The sequence below is a fragment of the Buceros rhinoceros genome, unplaced genomic scaffold, assembly GCF_000710305.1.
Source record: "Buceros rhinoceros silvestris isolate BGI_N320 unplaced genomic scaffold, ASM71030v1 scaffold30992, whole genome shotgun sequence".
In the NCBI taxonomy this organism is placed as follows: Eukaryota; Metazoa; Chordata; class Aves; order Bucerotiformes; family Bucerotidae; genus Buceros; species Buceros rhinoceros.
The window spans coordinates 54961-72755 of NW_010399213.1; the positions used below are offsets into that span (position 1 = coordinate 54961).

Sequence of the window (17795 nt, forward strand, 5' to 3'; positions counted from 1 at the left end):
AGGCGGGGGCGGATCTGTTCCGCCAGAGTTATAAGCAAACCCTCTTGGCAAGCAGTCTGTTATTTGGCTTTGCTGAAGCACTGAAGCTAAGCACCATTGGCCTCCTGGACCTCTGTGCAGTCCCAAAATGTGGGAGCTACTGGTGACTGACTATTCCTTACAAGGGGTCTTCAGGAATTTCTGCCAGAGTTGCACCTACAGGAGCCGGTCCAATTCCACAGGAAAGCATGTGTGTGCTGGCAGCATCCCACTGTGGGCTCACGTCCGTAACAAAGTGCGCAGAGATAAGGTTGGCCTGACTTGCTTATCTATTGCTTCTTGGGGTCTCTGCAGCATGAGCAAACGGGGTGATACTTTTTCCTCTGCTGGTTGTCTGTTTCGGAGAGTGGGGAAGGGCGTGGGGGGACTTGTCTCTGTAGCTGCTAGCAGCATTGGACTAGTTTGTTGGTGATTTGGAAGAATGTGCGCATGGTTGCATCGGAGATCTCCCAGAATATATTGCTGCTGCCAGTGTTTCAGCGTTCACCTCTGCCTGTCAGGGAACGCTGCTTTTGCCTGGGGTTCTGCAAGAGGGAGGAGCTGTGCTACAGAAATAGCTCTAGTTACTGAGCGTCGTCTTGTTTGCTGATGACAGTAAACTCAAAACACAGAGTCTAGTGCAGTTGCCGCCTTCTGTTCGTACTGAGTCTCCGTGTTCAAGAGCCAAGTGTTATAAAGCTGTCTCAGGAGGCACTGAAGCCTGCTTGCTTTGGCTGGTTCTGGCTGCTGATAGAACTCCCCCTGCAAACAGCTCTTTTCTCTCTTTTGCTAGTTAGCTTGAGCTGAGTGGTGCTCTTCAGCCGTTCAGATGCGTTTGGACTCTCCCAGGCAGTACTGCAATTGCTGTGTGGTGTTTGAGTACTCAAGCCAGCTGCTCCCAGCCTCACAACTGAACTCTCAAAAGAGATCAAACAAAGGTGGAAGTGGGAGCCAAAGGCTTTGCTTCAGAATTTGTTTGTCCTTAATGAATTCGTGCAGTAGCAGGGCGAGGTGTCTTCCTGCCTCCGTGCTCCAGTTGATAGGAAAAGGAATAGACAGGTTGAAGTAGGACAACTTTCCACAGTTCCTGGGCTGATTTTTCTCAGTTTCTCCTCTGTCAGATCATGACAGAGGTTTGGTTTGTTTACAGTTACTCATCTCTGTATGGATCACTTCATCTCTCTCTCACTTGATTTCACTGTTAGGGATATTATGTCTTTCAGATTCAGTGGAACGTGATCCTTCTTGGAAGCTATTAGCTTTGTACTGAGAGCTATGAAGTTCTCCAGCCTGGCTTTTTATTTCTGTGCAGTAATTTCACACTCTTCCAACCTCACCTGACTCTAGAAAACTGCAGAGGAAACAGTTTCCTCTAGTTCAGATCGGTTATTTTGGCAATCTCCCATTTTCTGACTCCTAGCCCTGTGAGATGGGACAAATCTGACTGGCTGTTAATGTGCCTGTTGCGCTACAGCAATGAGCGCAGGCTCTCTCTATGGTAGCTGAGGTTACTGGCTTTCAAACATCGATTTTGCTTGCTGAGGTTGCCTTTGTTATTGAGTGGACACTGGACACATGTTGCTGGATTTTCACTCGTGTATGAGTCCTCATCAGCCCTGCCTAGAAAACCTGAGTGTCCCATTACCTGAAACCTGGGAAACCTTGGAATGTTGTTTTCCTGTGGAAAAGAAATAACGTGTTGAAAGTGGCAGTGTTCTCCTTGCTTATCAGCTAGCTTGAGCAGCTCCGGTTTGTCTGGAGTCTGTTCCTAGCTCACAGGTAACTTCTGTGTTTTTCAGCTGGACCCGCAGGCGTTGCAGGACAAAGATTGGCAACGCACAGTCATCTCGATGAATGGGGTAAGTACGGGAAGCAGAAGCTAGCACTGCTTCTGTACCCCTTATGTGCTTTATTTCTTTGCTATTCATTGCAGTATAGAAAAAAAATGTTTGAAAAGTAACAGCTGTTCTCTTTTATTCAGGTTGAAGTGAAGCTGTCGGTGAAGTTCACCAGCCGGGAGTTTAGCCTGAAAAGGATGCCATCCCGGAAACAGACCGGGGTTTTTGGGGTCAAGATTGCTATTGTCACCAAGTGAGCTGATGGGTCACCTTTCTCCCCACTGTTCTTTACAGAGGCAGCTGGCCGGGGGTGTGCATCTGTCTCTACCCCACTGAGGGGTTCATCAGTCCAGCCTGCCCCACTTGGTAGTGGTGTAAAGGCTGTGGCTGCAGAAGGGAGATGCTGTTCATTCTGTGAGCTTCATTTTTTCAGGGGAAAAACCCAGTGTGCACAAAGGCTTTGAAACCCAGGGTATTTACTTAACAGCGTATCACTCTTCTGAATTCCAGAAATACCCCTTGCCCCTTTACTCTGTAGTTAGCTGACTTGGTCATAAGTTTCCAGAGCCACAGAACAGTGATGTTTCCTTTCCATAATCGGAAATGTTCAAGTTCTTTGGATCCTGTTGTATTATTTTAACCCCTGATCTTTTGTCATGAATGGTTTGCCAGAAGAAACCTGTTTGTTCTGTGTTATAGTTTGGGAAGTGTGGTTTTTCCTCCCTATGGAATTACATGAATTGGAAAGGAATGGTGTTGCTATGCACCGAGGACTGTTTGGGAATCCTCTCATTACCTGTGTGGAGTCACAGACTCTAGGGGCACTGGGATGTGGCCCGAAGCTCAAGTGCTCGGGGCAGTTGCAGAACAGCTGAAGCCAGGCTGAGACCCCCGGAAAATCCTCTCCAATTTTAAAAGGAGTTTTTTAGCTTAGTCCTGATGGGTTGCTCAGACTGTCTCCCACCCCGTTTTCCAGAAGAGGTTTGCACAGCAAAATGAAGTGGGGTGATTTTAGCCAGCCTGCCTGCCTGCCTACGCTGGGGTAGCAAGCCTTGAGGGTGTGGGCTGTGCTGAACTGTTCTATCTGGCTTTCTTCAGGAGAGAGAGATCGAAGGTGCCTTACATAGTGCGCCAGTGTGTGGAGGAGATAGAGCGGCGTGGAATGGAGGAGGTGGGCATCTACCGTGTCTCTGGGGTTGCAACCGACATCCAAGCTTTGAAAGCTGCCTTTGATGTCAGTAAGTATTTGTGTGTGATGTTTTCCTCTGCACTGTGAGAAGCTGCACGAGCTCCCCGTCAGGTGGCTATGCCGTTTTCAATCTTCCCTTCCCCAGGAAGCATTAAGAGATAGAGATTCTTGCACAAGGAGAATCATTTTAACCCTGGCCGCATGTTTTATTAATATTCTTCAGCTACAGATATAACCCAAGATACGCAACAGGATGGATCCTTACGCCAAATAATGCGGTTGTTGTCCTTCCCAGCAGGTGGGAGCTTGCCTGACTTGCCAGATCTTTGTAAATGGCAGACGCCTTCCTCGGGGGAAGCAGCAGCAGTCAGAAGTCATAATTTCCTCACTGTTGTTAGGTCTCCAAGTTAATAGAAGTCCTTGAAATTACAAATGTTTTGCTAAAGGAAGCCAGCAAAAAAAAAATGTTTTAAGGCTGATTAGGAAGAGTGTCCACAAAACTGGAGTTGGGTGTCAGGGCTCCTGAGTTCCCAACTCTCTCTGGATGTGTGCAGATTGCAAAATCACCTGGTTTTGACCCACCTTTGTAAATCTCTCTTTGATTTGGGGTAGAAAAGGGCTCCTTACTGGTGCTCCATTGAAGAGAATGGCATGTGTGTCCCAAAAGGCATCCAAGATAAAGTAGGTAAAACATCACCAAATTGCTGAGGTACAAACAGTGAAATTCTGCCCTACTTCCAGCATCTTCCACATGAGGGTCCAAGGGCCACTCTTAAGCTCCCTTTTGATGCAAGCGGTCATGAGGCCTGTGCCAGCTGCCCAAATTCACACTCCCTGCACTACTAGTTCACTTATTTTGTGAATTTACTTCCTTCTAGTATTTTCTTTTCTATCCCACTAACCTACCAAAACCATTGATTTATGAATCTTCACTAGTGTGAGTAAGGGCATTTGTACTAAGCTTCATGAAACCACCACTGGCTCTGCTGGTTGGTCTGTTTGTTTTAGGGAAAGGGGGTGGTTTTGTTGTTCCTAACAGTAACAAAACTGAAATGTGAGCCCTCGATTGCCTGTGTACTTCAGCTACACTCAGTGGTGTGTTAGACAGGCTCAGAGTCTCTCATTAAGACTGTTAAGACTGCTGTTAAAGGCAGGGAATTGGAATAACAGCTGTTGTCACTAACAAAAGTTAAAATGCTTATAAATACAGTCAAGTGTGGCTTGTTCCAGATGAGGCTGAGGTCGCTGCCACAGCGACCTGGGGTAGTGTGAGGTCCCCCGTACTTGATTTAAAGCTATGAACTGTTTGCAGTCATTTGTGCAGCTCTTCTCAGTTGTCAGAATGTAGCTCGTTTAATCTAGAGAAATGTAAACAGGAACTCTCTCTGCTATTTGGGTAAAGACAAAGGATAAACAAGGAGAGTCAAAGCAGGAAAAAGAACAAATGCGAGGCTAGCAGCTTCTTTACCCAGCTTCCCCTCTTCCCTCTTCCAGATAACAAAGACGTGTCAGTGATGATGAGCGAGATGGATGTTAATGCCATTGCAGGCACCTTGAAACTGTACTTCCGGGAGCTGCCTGAACCCCTCTTTACAGACGAACTGTACCCCAACTTTGCTGAGGGCATTGGTACGTAGCAGCGGAGACAACCCTTGGTAACTGAAACTCTTCTGTAGGAGGCTGCTCCGAAAGCAATACACACCCCCTGTTGATAGCGCTGGGGAGAAGCCTGGGACAAGCTGTCAGGGAAGTGAAAGGGAGCTCAGAAATGAGCGTTGGCACGACACCATCTCCCATGAGCCTGAAGTGCTCTGCTTGCTGTCAGGTACAAATGTCCAAGCTTCGGAAGGATGGGTTCAGAGCAGAAGAGAACGACAGCCTCCTCGCGGGGCTGCGCCTGCTCTCTGCCCTGTGCAGCCCTCCAGGGAAGCCTCTTGGGTGGGGTGGGGGCTGTACCTTGGCTTAGCTTGATGCAGGGGAAACACGTCATAACGGCTGGAATTTTGAAAGTACCTGTAACTGTTTGAGAGAAAAGTATTCCCAGTGCATCTGTGAGATAAAGGAAAGAGGAGCTGTGGGCTGTTGATGTGGGACTCTGTCCTTCCGAGCTGTGGTGTAGTTACAGTCCATTCAGGACCATCTGTATTTGTTGCTTTGGGAAATTATTTTCATTCTCTGCCTATGGTGATGTCTTATTATTTTCTATCTTGTAGCACTTTCAGATCCTGTTGCAAAGGAAAGCTGTATGTTGAATCTGTTGCTATCACTTCCAGAACCCAACCTTGTGACATTCCTTTTCCTTTTGGACCATTTAAAAAGGTAATACGTGGATCCTCTAGACACGTCTTTAGTGTGTGAAGTGTCGTTATTTTGAAGAGCCTTTTCCTTGAATTTGTGCTGAATCACAGAAATGAAGAAGCATTTGCTGATTGGCTGTGAATGCACATCCCGTAACTATTGTCTCATGCTCACTTAGTGAGACACCGAATCCTCAATTCCATTCCCACTCACAGTAAAAGGATTAGAACTGGAGGAAAGGGCTAATGAAAGTCTCAGCGTTTATCTAGTGCAAATGCAAATTCCTGTTGCAATATCCCTGCGAAACCGCACCTGCACCTGGATACAGAGATGGGGAAAGCTGAGTATAAACTGTGAAGCTTTGGCCGTGTTTCAGGACCAGTGAGCCCTGTCTCAGAAGGTGTCTGCAATCGAACACGACGTATTTTAAAAAATCCCAGCACTTTTGCTAACGGGAGTTGTCAGTCCCTCGCTTAGGCTAGTCTTTCTGATCTTGTCTGTGTCTTTGTAGTATGATTGTAACTGAAAAAGTATTTCCCTGTGTTTGATATTAGTGCAGTAAGCCAGCTTAATACACGCGCAGTGTGTTAATGTACACGTTTCGTATGTGGCAGAGACTGTCACTGGAGAGGTGAAAGATAAATCTTGTGACTGAGCTTCTGGATTAAAATACAGGAAATGTGGGTTTTACTTGTGTTTCTGCTGCAGACTTTTCTGCCCTTGGGTAATTTTTTTAACTTTTGTACCTTGGTTTCTCATTTGTAAAACTGGGATGAGAAACTCCGTTACTCCTGTCCCACTTCTGGCCTGTCCAGGCAGTCAGCAGCAGTCCCTCTCCTGAGCTCATGCTGTGTCTGTGGAGTGCCCGGAGACTGTGGTTGTGTCAGGTCAAGGTATTTGCTTGTATGTGAAGTTCATTTAGACATGTGGAGAGAATGGTTGGTTGATTGAATGTATCTAAAATGTCTTACTACAGGGATAGATATGGTTTCTTACTTCCAGACTCAGGTATTCATAAAGAATTGCCTTGTTCATTGTTTCTTCTCCCAGGGTTGCTGAGAGGGAAAGTGTTAACAAGATGTCCCTGCATAATCTCGCAACTGTCTTTGGACCAACGCTGCTCAGGCCTTCAGAGAAGGACAGTAAAATCCCTGCTAACCCAACCCAGCCTATCACCATGACTGATAGCTGGTCACTAGAAGTCATGTCCCAGGTAAAACCTTACACATGCTATTGAATCTTGTGAAGATGTGATCTGGGAAAGTGCAGTCCTCCAGCCGGGCCTGGTTCAGCCATCCTGCTGTCTTCGTGACTTTTCTTAGTGAAACACAACCGACTTCCACCCTCACGCAGACATTTTAGACTGTTTGAAGAACTGTGTTTCTTCAGGCAGTTCAGTTTGTGCCTGGACTAATCCAGCATCGGCACTTCCTGTCTGTGCACAGGGAGACTAGTTGAGGGCTGTCTTTCCATATTGCCAGCCTGGGATAAAAGGTCTGTCATTGTTTTCCTGTGATGCTCCTCAACACTTAAACCGTCTTCACTGACGCAGAACAAAATTCTTTGCTGCATTCAGATTTCTTTGGCCACTGCTGCCTTTTGAAGGTGATGCAGAGAATTTGAACGTAGAGGCTGTGTTAGCTGATCAAGGCTGGCTTTCCTGATTGAATAATGGCAAATTATAGATCAGACTTCTTCAGTGCAGGGGAACACCAACACCGTTTTTATGCTCTGGAAGCTGAAGAGTGTCTCGAGTACTGCAAGTTTTAATATTCCTGTTGTCATACGCTGTATTTAAAAAAATAAGTAATTGCAGGATGCTCCTGTGGAGTGAGCTCCAGGCATGTCTGCCAACCCTCAAACAGCCAGGATGAGGAGGAATTAACAGAGCTTTTTTATTACCTCTTTCTTTCTCCTTCCAGGTTCAAGTTCTTCTGTACTTTCTGCAGCTAGAGACTATCCCCACCCCAGACAGCAAGAGGCAAAGCATTCTGTTTTCCACAGAGGTGTAGGTGCCTGTGATACCAATGAAAAACTGCTTTTATCAGAAACCTGCCACACCTCGGAAAAAGACGACTGGTGTTTCTTCAGACTTTACTGGTGTTTCTTCAGACTTTACTGGTGTTTCTTCAGACTTTACTGGTGTTTCTTCAGACTTTACTGGTTGCCTGTGATACCAATAAAAAACTTCTTTTATAAGAACCCTGCCACACCTCGGAAAAAGACGACTGGTGTTTCTTCAGACTTTACTGGTGTTTCTTCAGACTTTACTGGTGTTTCTTCAGACTTTACTGGCCTGTTCCAGTCCTGAGGAGCAGTGGCCCTCAGTGCTTCTGCTGTTCATTAAACAGAGATGAACAGAAGAGAAAGGAGAAAAGTCTCTACTCTGGATTGGTAGGACCAGAGCTGAACTGGAGATGGAGCTGTGCAGAATCTCCACTAGAAGGAGCAATAGACACTTGAACAAATGCACCACAGAGTGTGGCTATTATTCTTGTTGGGAATGTGACAGAAGGTATTCCTCATTTTATGGATTTAATTTATCATAAAGAAACTTCAAGATTTCTACTGGACCACTTGATAGGGTACCCCTTTTTGGGTGAGGGGAAGTTAAAGGCTATGTCACAACTGTGTCTTTAATAACTGCTGTTTTTTAAAGTACTGTTCTAGGCCTCAAAAATAGCATTGCTTTGCAAGAGGAGAGAAGGGAAGGGTCTGGGATCTAAGATTCCCTCCTCAGAAATTCAAGTCTTGATTTGAACAGGGTTCTAAAGAAATGGAAGAGTTTTGTGGAAAACTAGAACTGTTGGTTTGTTTGGCATTTGATTTGTTGGGGGGTGTTTTGTTGGTTTGTTCTTTGTTTCACCCACAACTTCCCTTGCCAATGTTTATTCAGCTCGAGGGAAGGAGATGCCCCGCTCTTGCTTATGTTGCACTTCTGATGAGTTTTCTGAGGGGTAAGGGAGCCAGACCCCGCGGTGTTACACTCTATATATAAATACAGCAAATCAAAGAGAGGCACGGAAGGGTAGAGTCAGTGACTGTTTGTGATTCTGCTCTCTGTTTGCATGCAAAAGCAGCAGCAATATTATCCAGGCAGGATTGCTGAATTCCTTAGACATCTCCTAACTTAATGAAAATTCCTTGGGAAGACCGTTAATTTCCAACACTGCAAAGAAAAGATGTTACCACTGCAAAAATAACTGAAGCATTTGTGGACAAAAATATACTAACCAGTGGCGATCAGTTTGGCTGGCTGCTTACCCCAAACTTCCATCAGAACTTTTTTTTTTTTGTGATACTTGAATTTCTGGAGGCTTTGTACATTGCTTCTACAAGAGTCTTTTTCTGATAGATACAAATACTTTGATAAAATGTGTCAGAATGTACTTGATGGACAATCTAGCAAGTAGCCTGCGTTGTGTGTTCTCCAGAAATTCCAGCCGTGTTCTGAAAAAGAGCAGTTAAGAAATTTCTATGGAACTACATAGAGCAGTACAAACGGTGCAGGCAAATGCCAGCGTTGTGTTCCCCTGCCCAAGCCAGTGAAAGTCACTGGCGTTACGTAGCGTAAAGGGCAGCAGTACTTGTCCAGGGCGTTGAAAGCGTTAATCTAACTGCTGGTACCCAGAGCAGAGTATTCTGGCGGTGAAGCAGTTGTGCCCAGCATCTTGGGGGGGTGGAAGCAATTCCATTTTCATAAACTACTCCAGCCCCCTTTACTTCCCACGCAGTTATGCAGCGTCCATTTAGTGGCATCCGTCCATCATCATCCTGGTGAGAAGAAAAGTACAGCTTGAAGACAAGGGAAGGAATCGGCATGAGAAGGGGAGGGAGGGACAGATGCCGAACGACTGGCAGATTTGGGTTGTCAACACCATTTGAGGGAAAATGCAACAAAGAAAGCAACCCCAGTTACGCTGAATTTCACATTTTCTGATGTGATCTACAACCTCTCGATTAAAAAAAAACAAAACCAAACAAATGAGTCTTTCAAACAAATGGAATGAAAAAATTGAAGGGAAAGTATTTTGTAGTCGCTGTAATTCTGACTGCTGCATAATATTAGAAATTATTGTACTGTGGAGTTGCAAATTCAAAAAGGAAGAACTATAAATTTTGGTTTTGTGAGTATATCAATATTTTGCATGCTGTGTAAAGGATCCTTATAGGAATTTACTATTGCTTAGTATCCCTCCCTCCTTAGGTCTGGGAGCAAACCTCTTTGTAATGTAATGTACAACTAGAAATTCCTTCTCTTGTGTGTATTTCCACTGCATTCCAACTTCTGAGCCCGTGAAACAGAAACAGTGTTTATAGTAGGAGGTGCTTGTTTGAGGAAGGGGGGGAATGAAGGCAAGGAAACGTGAAGGCTTAAGATTTGGATTTAGATTTTTTTTTAATTTTTTGCCTTTTTGAAGGTAAAAATTAGTCACAGTGCTGAAAAGCAGTGACTTAGGTCATGCAGAGCAGTACACCACACTCTGGTTTTGCTCTCATTTTTACTGGCGGTTCTACAGCAATCCTTTTCCTGCCAGCTCACACCTCCCGTTCCAGGCTGCCCTTTGCTGTACCGGAGGCAGGAGCACTGCTGGTCACTTCATTTACCCGCAAGGGAAAACCCAAAACAGTTGGGGGATAACCTTTTCCTTCTGGTGTTTGGATTCTGAGGCTGCTCTTTGCAGCGTTGAAACTGGAAAGCAATACCAAGACGACTGTGCCAATTCACTTTTGCCCAACTTTTTTATTTTTATTTATATAGGAAGTTGATTTTAATATTAAATTACTGATCTATAGTATGTAACCATGAGAAAATTGCTTTTGCTTTGGTTACTGTTACAGGTTGTTCCTTTTAGTCTCTCATTGCAATGTTCAGTTCTAATGTACCATTATCTAACATGCAGGCATGTGGATCAGGGAAAAAAAGGTAATTTAACTTAACCCGTTAATTATTTCTGTGAAGTATGAATATGTTTTCCCCAAAGCTGGTAATTTTGGGCTGGAAAAGATAGCGCATCTTATTGCTGATGATGGAATCGTGGACTGATTTGAAATAAGAGAATTGATTTCTTGAATTTCCTTTAATTTTGCAATTAAGTTTTTTCAAAATAGTCTTGTGTTTTCAGAAATTATTTCCAAAAGGTTTTTATATTCTTCTCCCAGGGATGTTGGTTGGTCTTTTGGGGTTTTTTTCTACTTTGTTTTTTTTTTTTTTTTTTTTTTAATAAGCCTTATCATACTTAAACAAAAAGGGAATTGTAAAGCTTGGCTTTAGAGAAGGGTTTTTTTTTCTTTTTTTTTTTTTTTTTTTTTTTTTTAATAAGCCTTATCATACTTAAACAAAAAGGGAATTGTAAAGCTTGGCTTTAGAGAAGGCCTTCTGATTTCTGCTCTCATACATTCCCTTGCAGGTTGTGTCAGAAACCCTAACCTTCCATTTTCGATGTCACAGAGGTACAATATAAACAACCTAAGAGCAAATTAGCAAAAAATTACCCTTTACGTGTGCACTGGGAGTTTTCACTCTTTCAGTTTCTAGTGTATTGACTGGAGAGAGCTCTCTGAAAACGTAGCTTTCAGTCAGGGCACCGGTAATGTTAACCCTTTCAACTAGAGAAAGTAGGTGATTAGGACAGTCTGTGTATCTCCAGCTTAAGGAGAGGAATAAGCATCAGTCTCCTGGCATTTAGAAAGGATTTTTAAATTCTCATGGATTTGTTTCTAACACTCAATAGGTTTTTAAGTAAAATTTTTAAAAGGTAAGGAAACTATGGGAGAAGTTTTCAAAGATGGGCAAGAAGTAACAGTTACGAGATCACTTTGGGCTTTATGTTTGTGTGTGCTCTGTATGGGAGGGGAGTGTCTGAAACCAAACGGCAGCACATCCGTTAAAATGCTGCTGGTGTTCGTCATTCTTGCACAGTTTTCACAGGCTGAGGTAGTAGCCAATCCGGTTCAGGCTGTATTTGAATGCTGCTGTTTTCCAGTGTATCAGCTAAGGGCAAAACACAGCAGTGGGGGAGCGCCTTTGCTGCTGCCCACTGCCTCGCCCGCCTCTGACCTTCAGTTGCTAATAGCAGGCAGTCAGCACCCACCGTAGGAAGCAAAACTCCCGCTTGTTTTGTTGGCCACAAGGTGGTGGAGCCATAAACAGAGTATGTTTATGGTGGATACGGTATTTTACAGTTTAGTCCTTTTACCTGTTTAAAAATCTAGTTGTTTATGTTGGTTTTCTGTGAGTTTATTTAAACAAATGTACTGTTCCTTAAAGCGTACATGGATCTCCAAATTTGTTTGTCACCCTTGTAACACTGGACGGCATCACAATGTGTTCATTTATTTTACCGTGCTATTTTTTTCAAGTATGTATAAAATGTAAAGTGACCAACTTGGCTTTCAAAAACATTTAAAATCTAATGGCAAAAACCCAGCCCTCTCTGATTCCTCACTGGTTAATCCTTTTGTTTCAGCGCTTGGCCATCTCGTGGGATAACATTATCAGACGTGGCATTCTTGCTATGGAAATTTTGGTAAGAAATGGGAAATGTTTTAAGAAAACCCCCTATTCTTTCTGTTTTTACTTTAATTCAAGAAGACAGGGACCTGTAATAACAGAAGACCAGTACATTCATGCTAGATTTAAGGGATTTGCTTCTGTTCTGTGAAGAAGAAAAACCTGAAAGGACAATTCCTGGGTAGATATGATCAAATTAATGAAATGCTTGGTGCAGTTACTAAGCCAATCATTTATTCCCTCTTAAATTTGTAGTCTAGGTATGATTTTCTTTGTAAACTTTGCTAACATTGTCATAGTAGTGTTACCGGAAAAATAGATCTGGTACCATAGACTTCAACACAGGGTACGTGCAACGGAGCTCCTGGAGCTTAGCTTACTATTAGCAGTTCTCCATTCTGAACTAGAATGAAATTAGTGCCCATGTGTATTCTGTGGGATTTCCCACCGAATAGAATTAAATACATCGATTGCCCTTAAAACCACCAGAAGCCCAAAAGGAAGCCCCTACAGTTAATGATTATTCCTTAGCAAGGTTATAGGCAGGAAAAGTGACACAAACGGAAGAGAGAAGCGTAATTAGGAATCAGATCACATGGTCTAGAACTAGGAGGAGGTCCTTATTTCACATTACAGAAGGCAGTTTATGCCCTGAACAACTGTGAGCAAAGACTGTCTGGCCAGTAAATAAATGTTGTTAGAGGAATGCCAGGAATTTAGCTGCTGAAGACCCCCAGTTCTCATGTGCTGCACCCCCTCTTTCTTGCCACTGAAAATTCACAGTTCCCTGTTAAGAAAGCAAAGCTTACCACTTGTTCTCTGGATTACCCCTGCCCCCGTGGCGTTAGATAAGGAAGAGCAATAAAGTCGGTGTGTTACCACAGGTGAAACGCCACGGCAAAGAGGAGAAACGCTAGTGGAACCAGAAAGTTAAAGCTATTGTTTAAACCGAAATTCTGTTTCTGGGCTGCAAGGGTAAAGTGCCACAATGTGCTGCAGTGGTGAAATGGTTGAAACAGTAGGAGCAAAGCAATGCTGAGTGCACATGTTATCTTAATTCTCCTCCTTCTGGGACCATATCGCTAGATTGAGGCTTTGCAGGTCAAGCAAATATGTGAATACTCTTGCCAGGAAGTAACAAATTACTAAGTGCCCTAGTTTGCCTCCACTGTTGCTTCTTTGTGCTACTGCCTTACAGTGGAATTGCTGGAGACCATTGTAAAAACACACGGGTGACCTATGCAAGTATTGTCCGTGTCATTTATTTCCTACTGTCTTGTTTCACCTCGTAGACCCCTCCTTTTCCAACAGAAACCACTTCCCATTGTTCTGCACTGCAGAAACCACCACACCAGGAGTTCAGTTTGTAGCAGACAGAGCGAGCTCTGGAGATAAATATTTTCACTCTTCTGGTACAGAATGGACCAGGTACTGCTAACGCTCTGGGCTTCTGTAGGCCTGTTGTGTGAGGTCAGCAAAAGTCCATTTACACCTGGGGAATTAGGGAACATTTGGGAATTAATATGATTAGAGTCCCCAAGCCCAGCAGAAGTGTTTGCTCTACTGCTTTGCCCTAATTGCAGACATGTTCAAATTTTCCTGTCAAAAATGGTTCATCAGAATGAAGAAATTTCTCTTTTTTCTGCTAAAGCATTTGTTTGGGCAACTGTCACAGCCTTGTCCCCTGGTGATAAGATGTTCTGAGAACCCAGTAGATTCTACAGATGAACCATTTCTCTAAACTGCAGAATGATTTATGTGACAAGGCTGCGTTGTGTCCCTGTGGATGTACGAAAGGGCAGGCTGCTGTACAAACCAGCTTCCTGCCTGGAAGGAGAATGCAGCAGCTTGCTGCAGATGGCCCAAAAAAAGGACCACAATGGGTAGAGCTCACCGGTGAGCAGATGGCTTTGGTCCTTAGATGCTGTCATCTCCCCTGAGCCAGTCTGAGTGAAGTCTAGAAGGCAGTCGAGGGAAGAGACTCATCCCGCTGGTTCTTACTGTGCATAATGGATTGATCAAATGACAGTCTTCACAGAGTAGCTCAAATTTCCCCCTGTTGGGATTACACAGACTCTAGGTACAACACAAATAGTCCACTGAAAACTGATTCGTATCTAAAAACTCTTTCAAATACAGTAGGTGGTAATATAAAAGCTGCTTTTGCCATCAAAAGGACATTTCTTCACAGCAGCCTCTTCTAATCCCTTCGTTACTGCCTCTCACAGCCTCAGAGAAATTTTGTTCTGGGCTTCGTGGTTACGTAATGGTGATGCATTTGGAATCCTGGATAAAGCTTACCTGCGCAGGGACAGATGTTTCCAGAGGTGGGATATCAGTACTGACCAAGGCAGGAAAAAGAGGGTAAGGAATCGTTGTGTTGGATGACTGAGAAGCACCACAACGGAACAGTGAATTTAAAACCGCTCACAGCAGGACACTGAAACGTCCTTTCTGTGTCTGTCCAGCAAAAAAGAAAAAAACAAAACTAAGCGTTCTCTTGCCTATGGAAGTTGTGTAGTTTGTTCTTTTCTCTAGTAGTATACGTGTTTATAATCCATGAAGAATTCCAAGGAAAGGAGTTAAGACTATTTATTTAAATATAAATACAATTAAGTTATATAATTAGTGCTAAATTATCAGGTGTAGAAGAGAAACAACTTGTTATGGTTTGGGTGATGTTGGGTTTCATCAGAGTTAATATTGTTGGCATTAAGTACCATGTTAGGGAGACGGTTTTTGACATTTTATACTGCTGTTGCTAGTGCTTCAGTATCTGATAGTGCTCTCTTTTTTAGAAAAGAAGAAAAAATAATCCTAATAGTTTAATGCTGAAAGGTGTTGGAACCGTACTGCTGAACATCTCTCAGTTTAGGCCCAAAAAGATGGGGAAAAAGGAAAGGGAAAAATGAGGGGAAAATTTGTCATTCTAGATTTTTTTTAATTATTATTATTTTCTGAAAAAAGTGGTATGAAAAAGGGATCAAAAAAACTACTGGGGGAAAAAAAGGCATTTGTAGCCTTTCTTTGTACACAATGTTAAATAAAATTTCCTGTATCTATGTTTGTCAGGGTCTTTTGGTCTTATTTAACAAAAAAAGGGGCCTACGTGAAACAATGTGTGACTGGCATTGGGTTGGGTTTGCTAGAGGTACGGCATTCAACAGCGGTGTCTCGAAATAAAAGCTATTTCGTGCTTTACAAGGTGAAAGCTGTATCACTTAAACTCTAGAGGTTAGCACAGGGCTATTGCTGGAGCAACTGTGACGTGTGGAAATCCTTTACGTGTACGGCAGAGAAGCAGCCGTGCAACCCAGTCCCTGCTGAGGTGTGTAGGAATCCGTTAGCAGGAGCACTGCTGCAGAACGCGGGCAGCCCCACGCCCTGCGACCTTTGCACCTCTCTGCAGACAGCTTAGTTACGTATCGCTAAGAAATCACCTCTGGCCTTCAGCTCTTCAAACGCTGCTTGAAATTAGTGGGTTTTGTAAGAATCGGTGTGGAAACTGAATTATTTAAATCAAGTTCTCTTGGTGCTTTATTTAAATCAAGTATTATTTAAATTATTAATGTAATTAAAGTATGTTTATGTTTTAACATAGTCCAAATTTAATATAATACATGAATCTATCTATAATAAATTGATATCTGCTTGAAAGCTCTTGCCCATTTCCATTCAGTGTGGAACGCAGAGATGACGTGTCTCAGTGGCCATATCCAAAGTGGAGAAGAGTGTGGCAGGCTGTGCAGTGTTCAAACCACACGGAAATGAGATGCATCGTGCCTGCCCTGAACTGGGAAGAGAAGGGGAAACTCAGTGACTGTTACTGATAGTTCGTGGTCTATCTGTGTAATATCATACAGTTTCCAGACAGCTTCAGTGTGGGATTCTTCTCCCTAGTGGTTCTTGCTCCATTAGAAAGTCACCACCTTTGCAGTGACTCCACACTGGGTGGTACTAGGATGCCCCTGAGTGAGCCTGGAAGGTGCCATGTCCTTACCAGGCGCTGGCTCCTACCTGGAGCTCTGTTTGCGCAGCCACGCTCCTACTGCCTCAAGATCTTCGCTGGCACTTCTGAGCCTCTTCTCTCAGCTGCTTTCCTGCCCTTGAAGACCCTGAGATGGGTCGCAGAGTGCAAGCTGCTGCAAACTCAGACGGTACATGCAAAAACGGTATGTGATTTCCCTGGAATGAGAAAGAAGAAACAAAACTTCAGGCTGGAGCAGTATGAGGACAAACGTGAGTGCAAAATAGCCGTGGATGTTGCCAGCAAATCGCTGCACCTGAGCAGCTGTTGGTTCATTTTCCAGGCAGCCCTGGCGCTGCTTCCTGAGGCTGGGAGCAGGCTGCCCTGAGGTGGCTGCTGCCCTGAGGTGGCTGCTGCCCAGAAGCACTGCAGGACACAGCTCTCAGTCTGAGACAGGATCACCTGTACCTGCCTGACTCCGGGAGACGTTTGTCTGCTCTCTGTCAGAGGCCTCCAGTGACACAGGTTCTGTGAGCCTCTCGGGCAGTCTACTCCAGGACATAACCATAGTGAGAAAGTTTTCCTGGTAGACAGCTGAACTGCTCCTGCTCACGTTAGAGGATATAATGCTGCGATGTTACAGTTTTTTCCAGTGACCTGAGTTCCTGAACCAGGATACTAGCCAGCTCCACTGCCAGCTAGCAGTAGCAGCTCATTCTTTCATTGACCGAGCTGAACGAACCATGTTCTGTTTCCTGCTAGAAAGCAGAAAGCAGAGCCCCTTTGTGGGCTGCCGTGAGAAATACATTGTCAAAACAAATGCAGACACTTTTCATACCCCTAACAGAAGTAACGCTGCTGCTTGTCATTTAAATGCCATTTTTAAACTGTTAAATAATTTAAAAATCAACCCAAAATTAGAAATATGGAACAACATTTTGTCGAACATACCATGGATCAGAAAACCTAGTGAAAGACATTGGTCATGTGGCTAGAAAACACCATATACATTCATACGCTTTCAAATACTGAAGTATTCGATGTCAAATAAGTACACGGTGTCTGTGCTGCAGCCTTGCAGGGGAATCCTGCCAGCTAAGAACAGGCAGGCTGACGGAGAAATGGATCGGGAAAGGCATCTAAATCAAATGACTGACTTTGTAAGATACCTAAATGGGAAATGTTTCCCACAATGTAAATCAAACTATGTTGTAACATCTAGAAGCAGACATCCTCTTTTTTAAAGGGAATTCTGATGAAATACTGATGTCATTTACTTTGATTTACAATATTAAAAATTAAATTTCACCCAAGATAACGAGGGGACTGTAAATCATACTTGCCCTTACCAATCTGCAACGCTATGAATTCTAGGGAGGAACATACCTCAGGCGAGAGGCTGCAGCCTAGTCTTACACTGAAGTGTTCCTTTTGATGAAACAGCTGAATTGCTCTTGGGAGAGAGGTTTTAATCCGTGGCTGAGCTAAACAGAAACCCTGCTGGGGAAACTTTCACAGGGGTATGTCAAATCAGCACATTTTCTTAGTTACTGTGTTCATAGCCCTTTCCAGCCAATGCCTGCAAATACAGGCTCTACTCTACCTCCCACTAAAGCACCAACACTGTAATTTGGGTTTATTAACTGCAGTTGCTTGTTATTAATGACAACAGTCATACATCCGGCATAACAATGATGGGCCACAAAGCTTAGCTTAGTGCAGTCCTTTAAAAGGAGCTAAAAGTACAGAAGCTTGTGTTCACACTCAGTTCTTGGAACCTAACAAGACAAAGCTATTGGCAACAACATTTAAACATTTACTTCTCACTCAAATGTAAGATGAGTGAAAACTCCCTTTTTACGAAAAGGTGGAGGAATGGGCACAAGTTACTTCTGGCGAGATTCCGATTAGACATATGAAGAAAATTTTTCACAAGAACAATCAGCCGTTGGAATAATCTCCGCAGGGAAG

The 17795-nt window shown here is 43.7% G+C and overlaps 1 protein-coding gene across 1 annotated transcript in view; it reads left to right on the top strand.

Annotated features, from left to right (window-relative positions):
* Positions 1-7355, top strand: part of BCR (breakpoint cluster region) — a gene marked incomplete at its 5' end in the record, with an annotated part of 47415 nt that extends 40060 nt beyond the window's left edge. The window contains 7 exons of the mRNA XM_010131356.1: positions 1818-1877; positions 2000-2109; positions 2955-3094; positions 4540-4674; positions 5259-5364; positions 6394-6556; positions 7266-7355. Coding sequence (XP_010129658.1) covers positions 1818-1877; positions 2000-2109; positions 2955-3094; positions 4540-4674; positions 5259-5364; positions 6394-6556; positions 7266-7355 — 804 coding nt within the window. The remainder of the gene's footprint in view (positions 1-1817; positions 1878-1999; positions 2110-2954; positions 3095-4539; positions 4675-5258; positions 5365-6393; positions 6557-7265) is intronic.
* Between the last annotated feature and the right edge of the window lie 10440 nt (positions 7356-17795).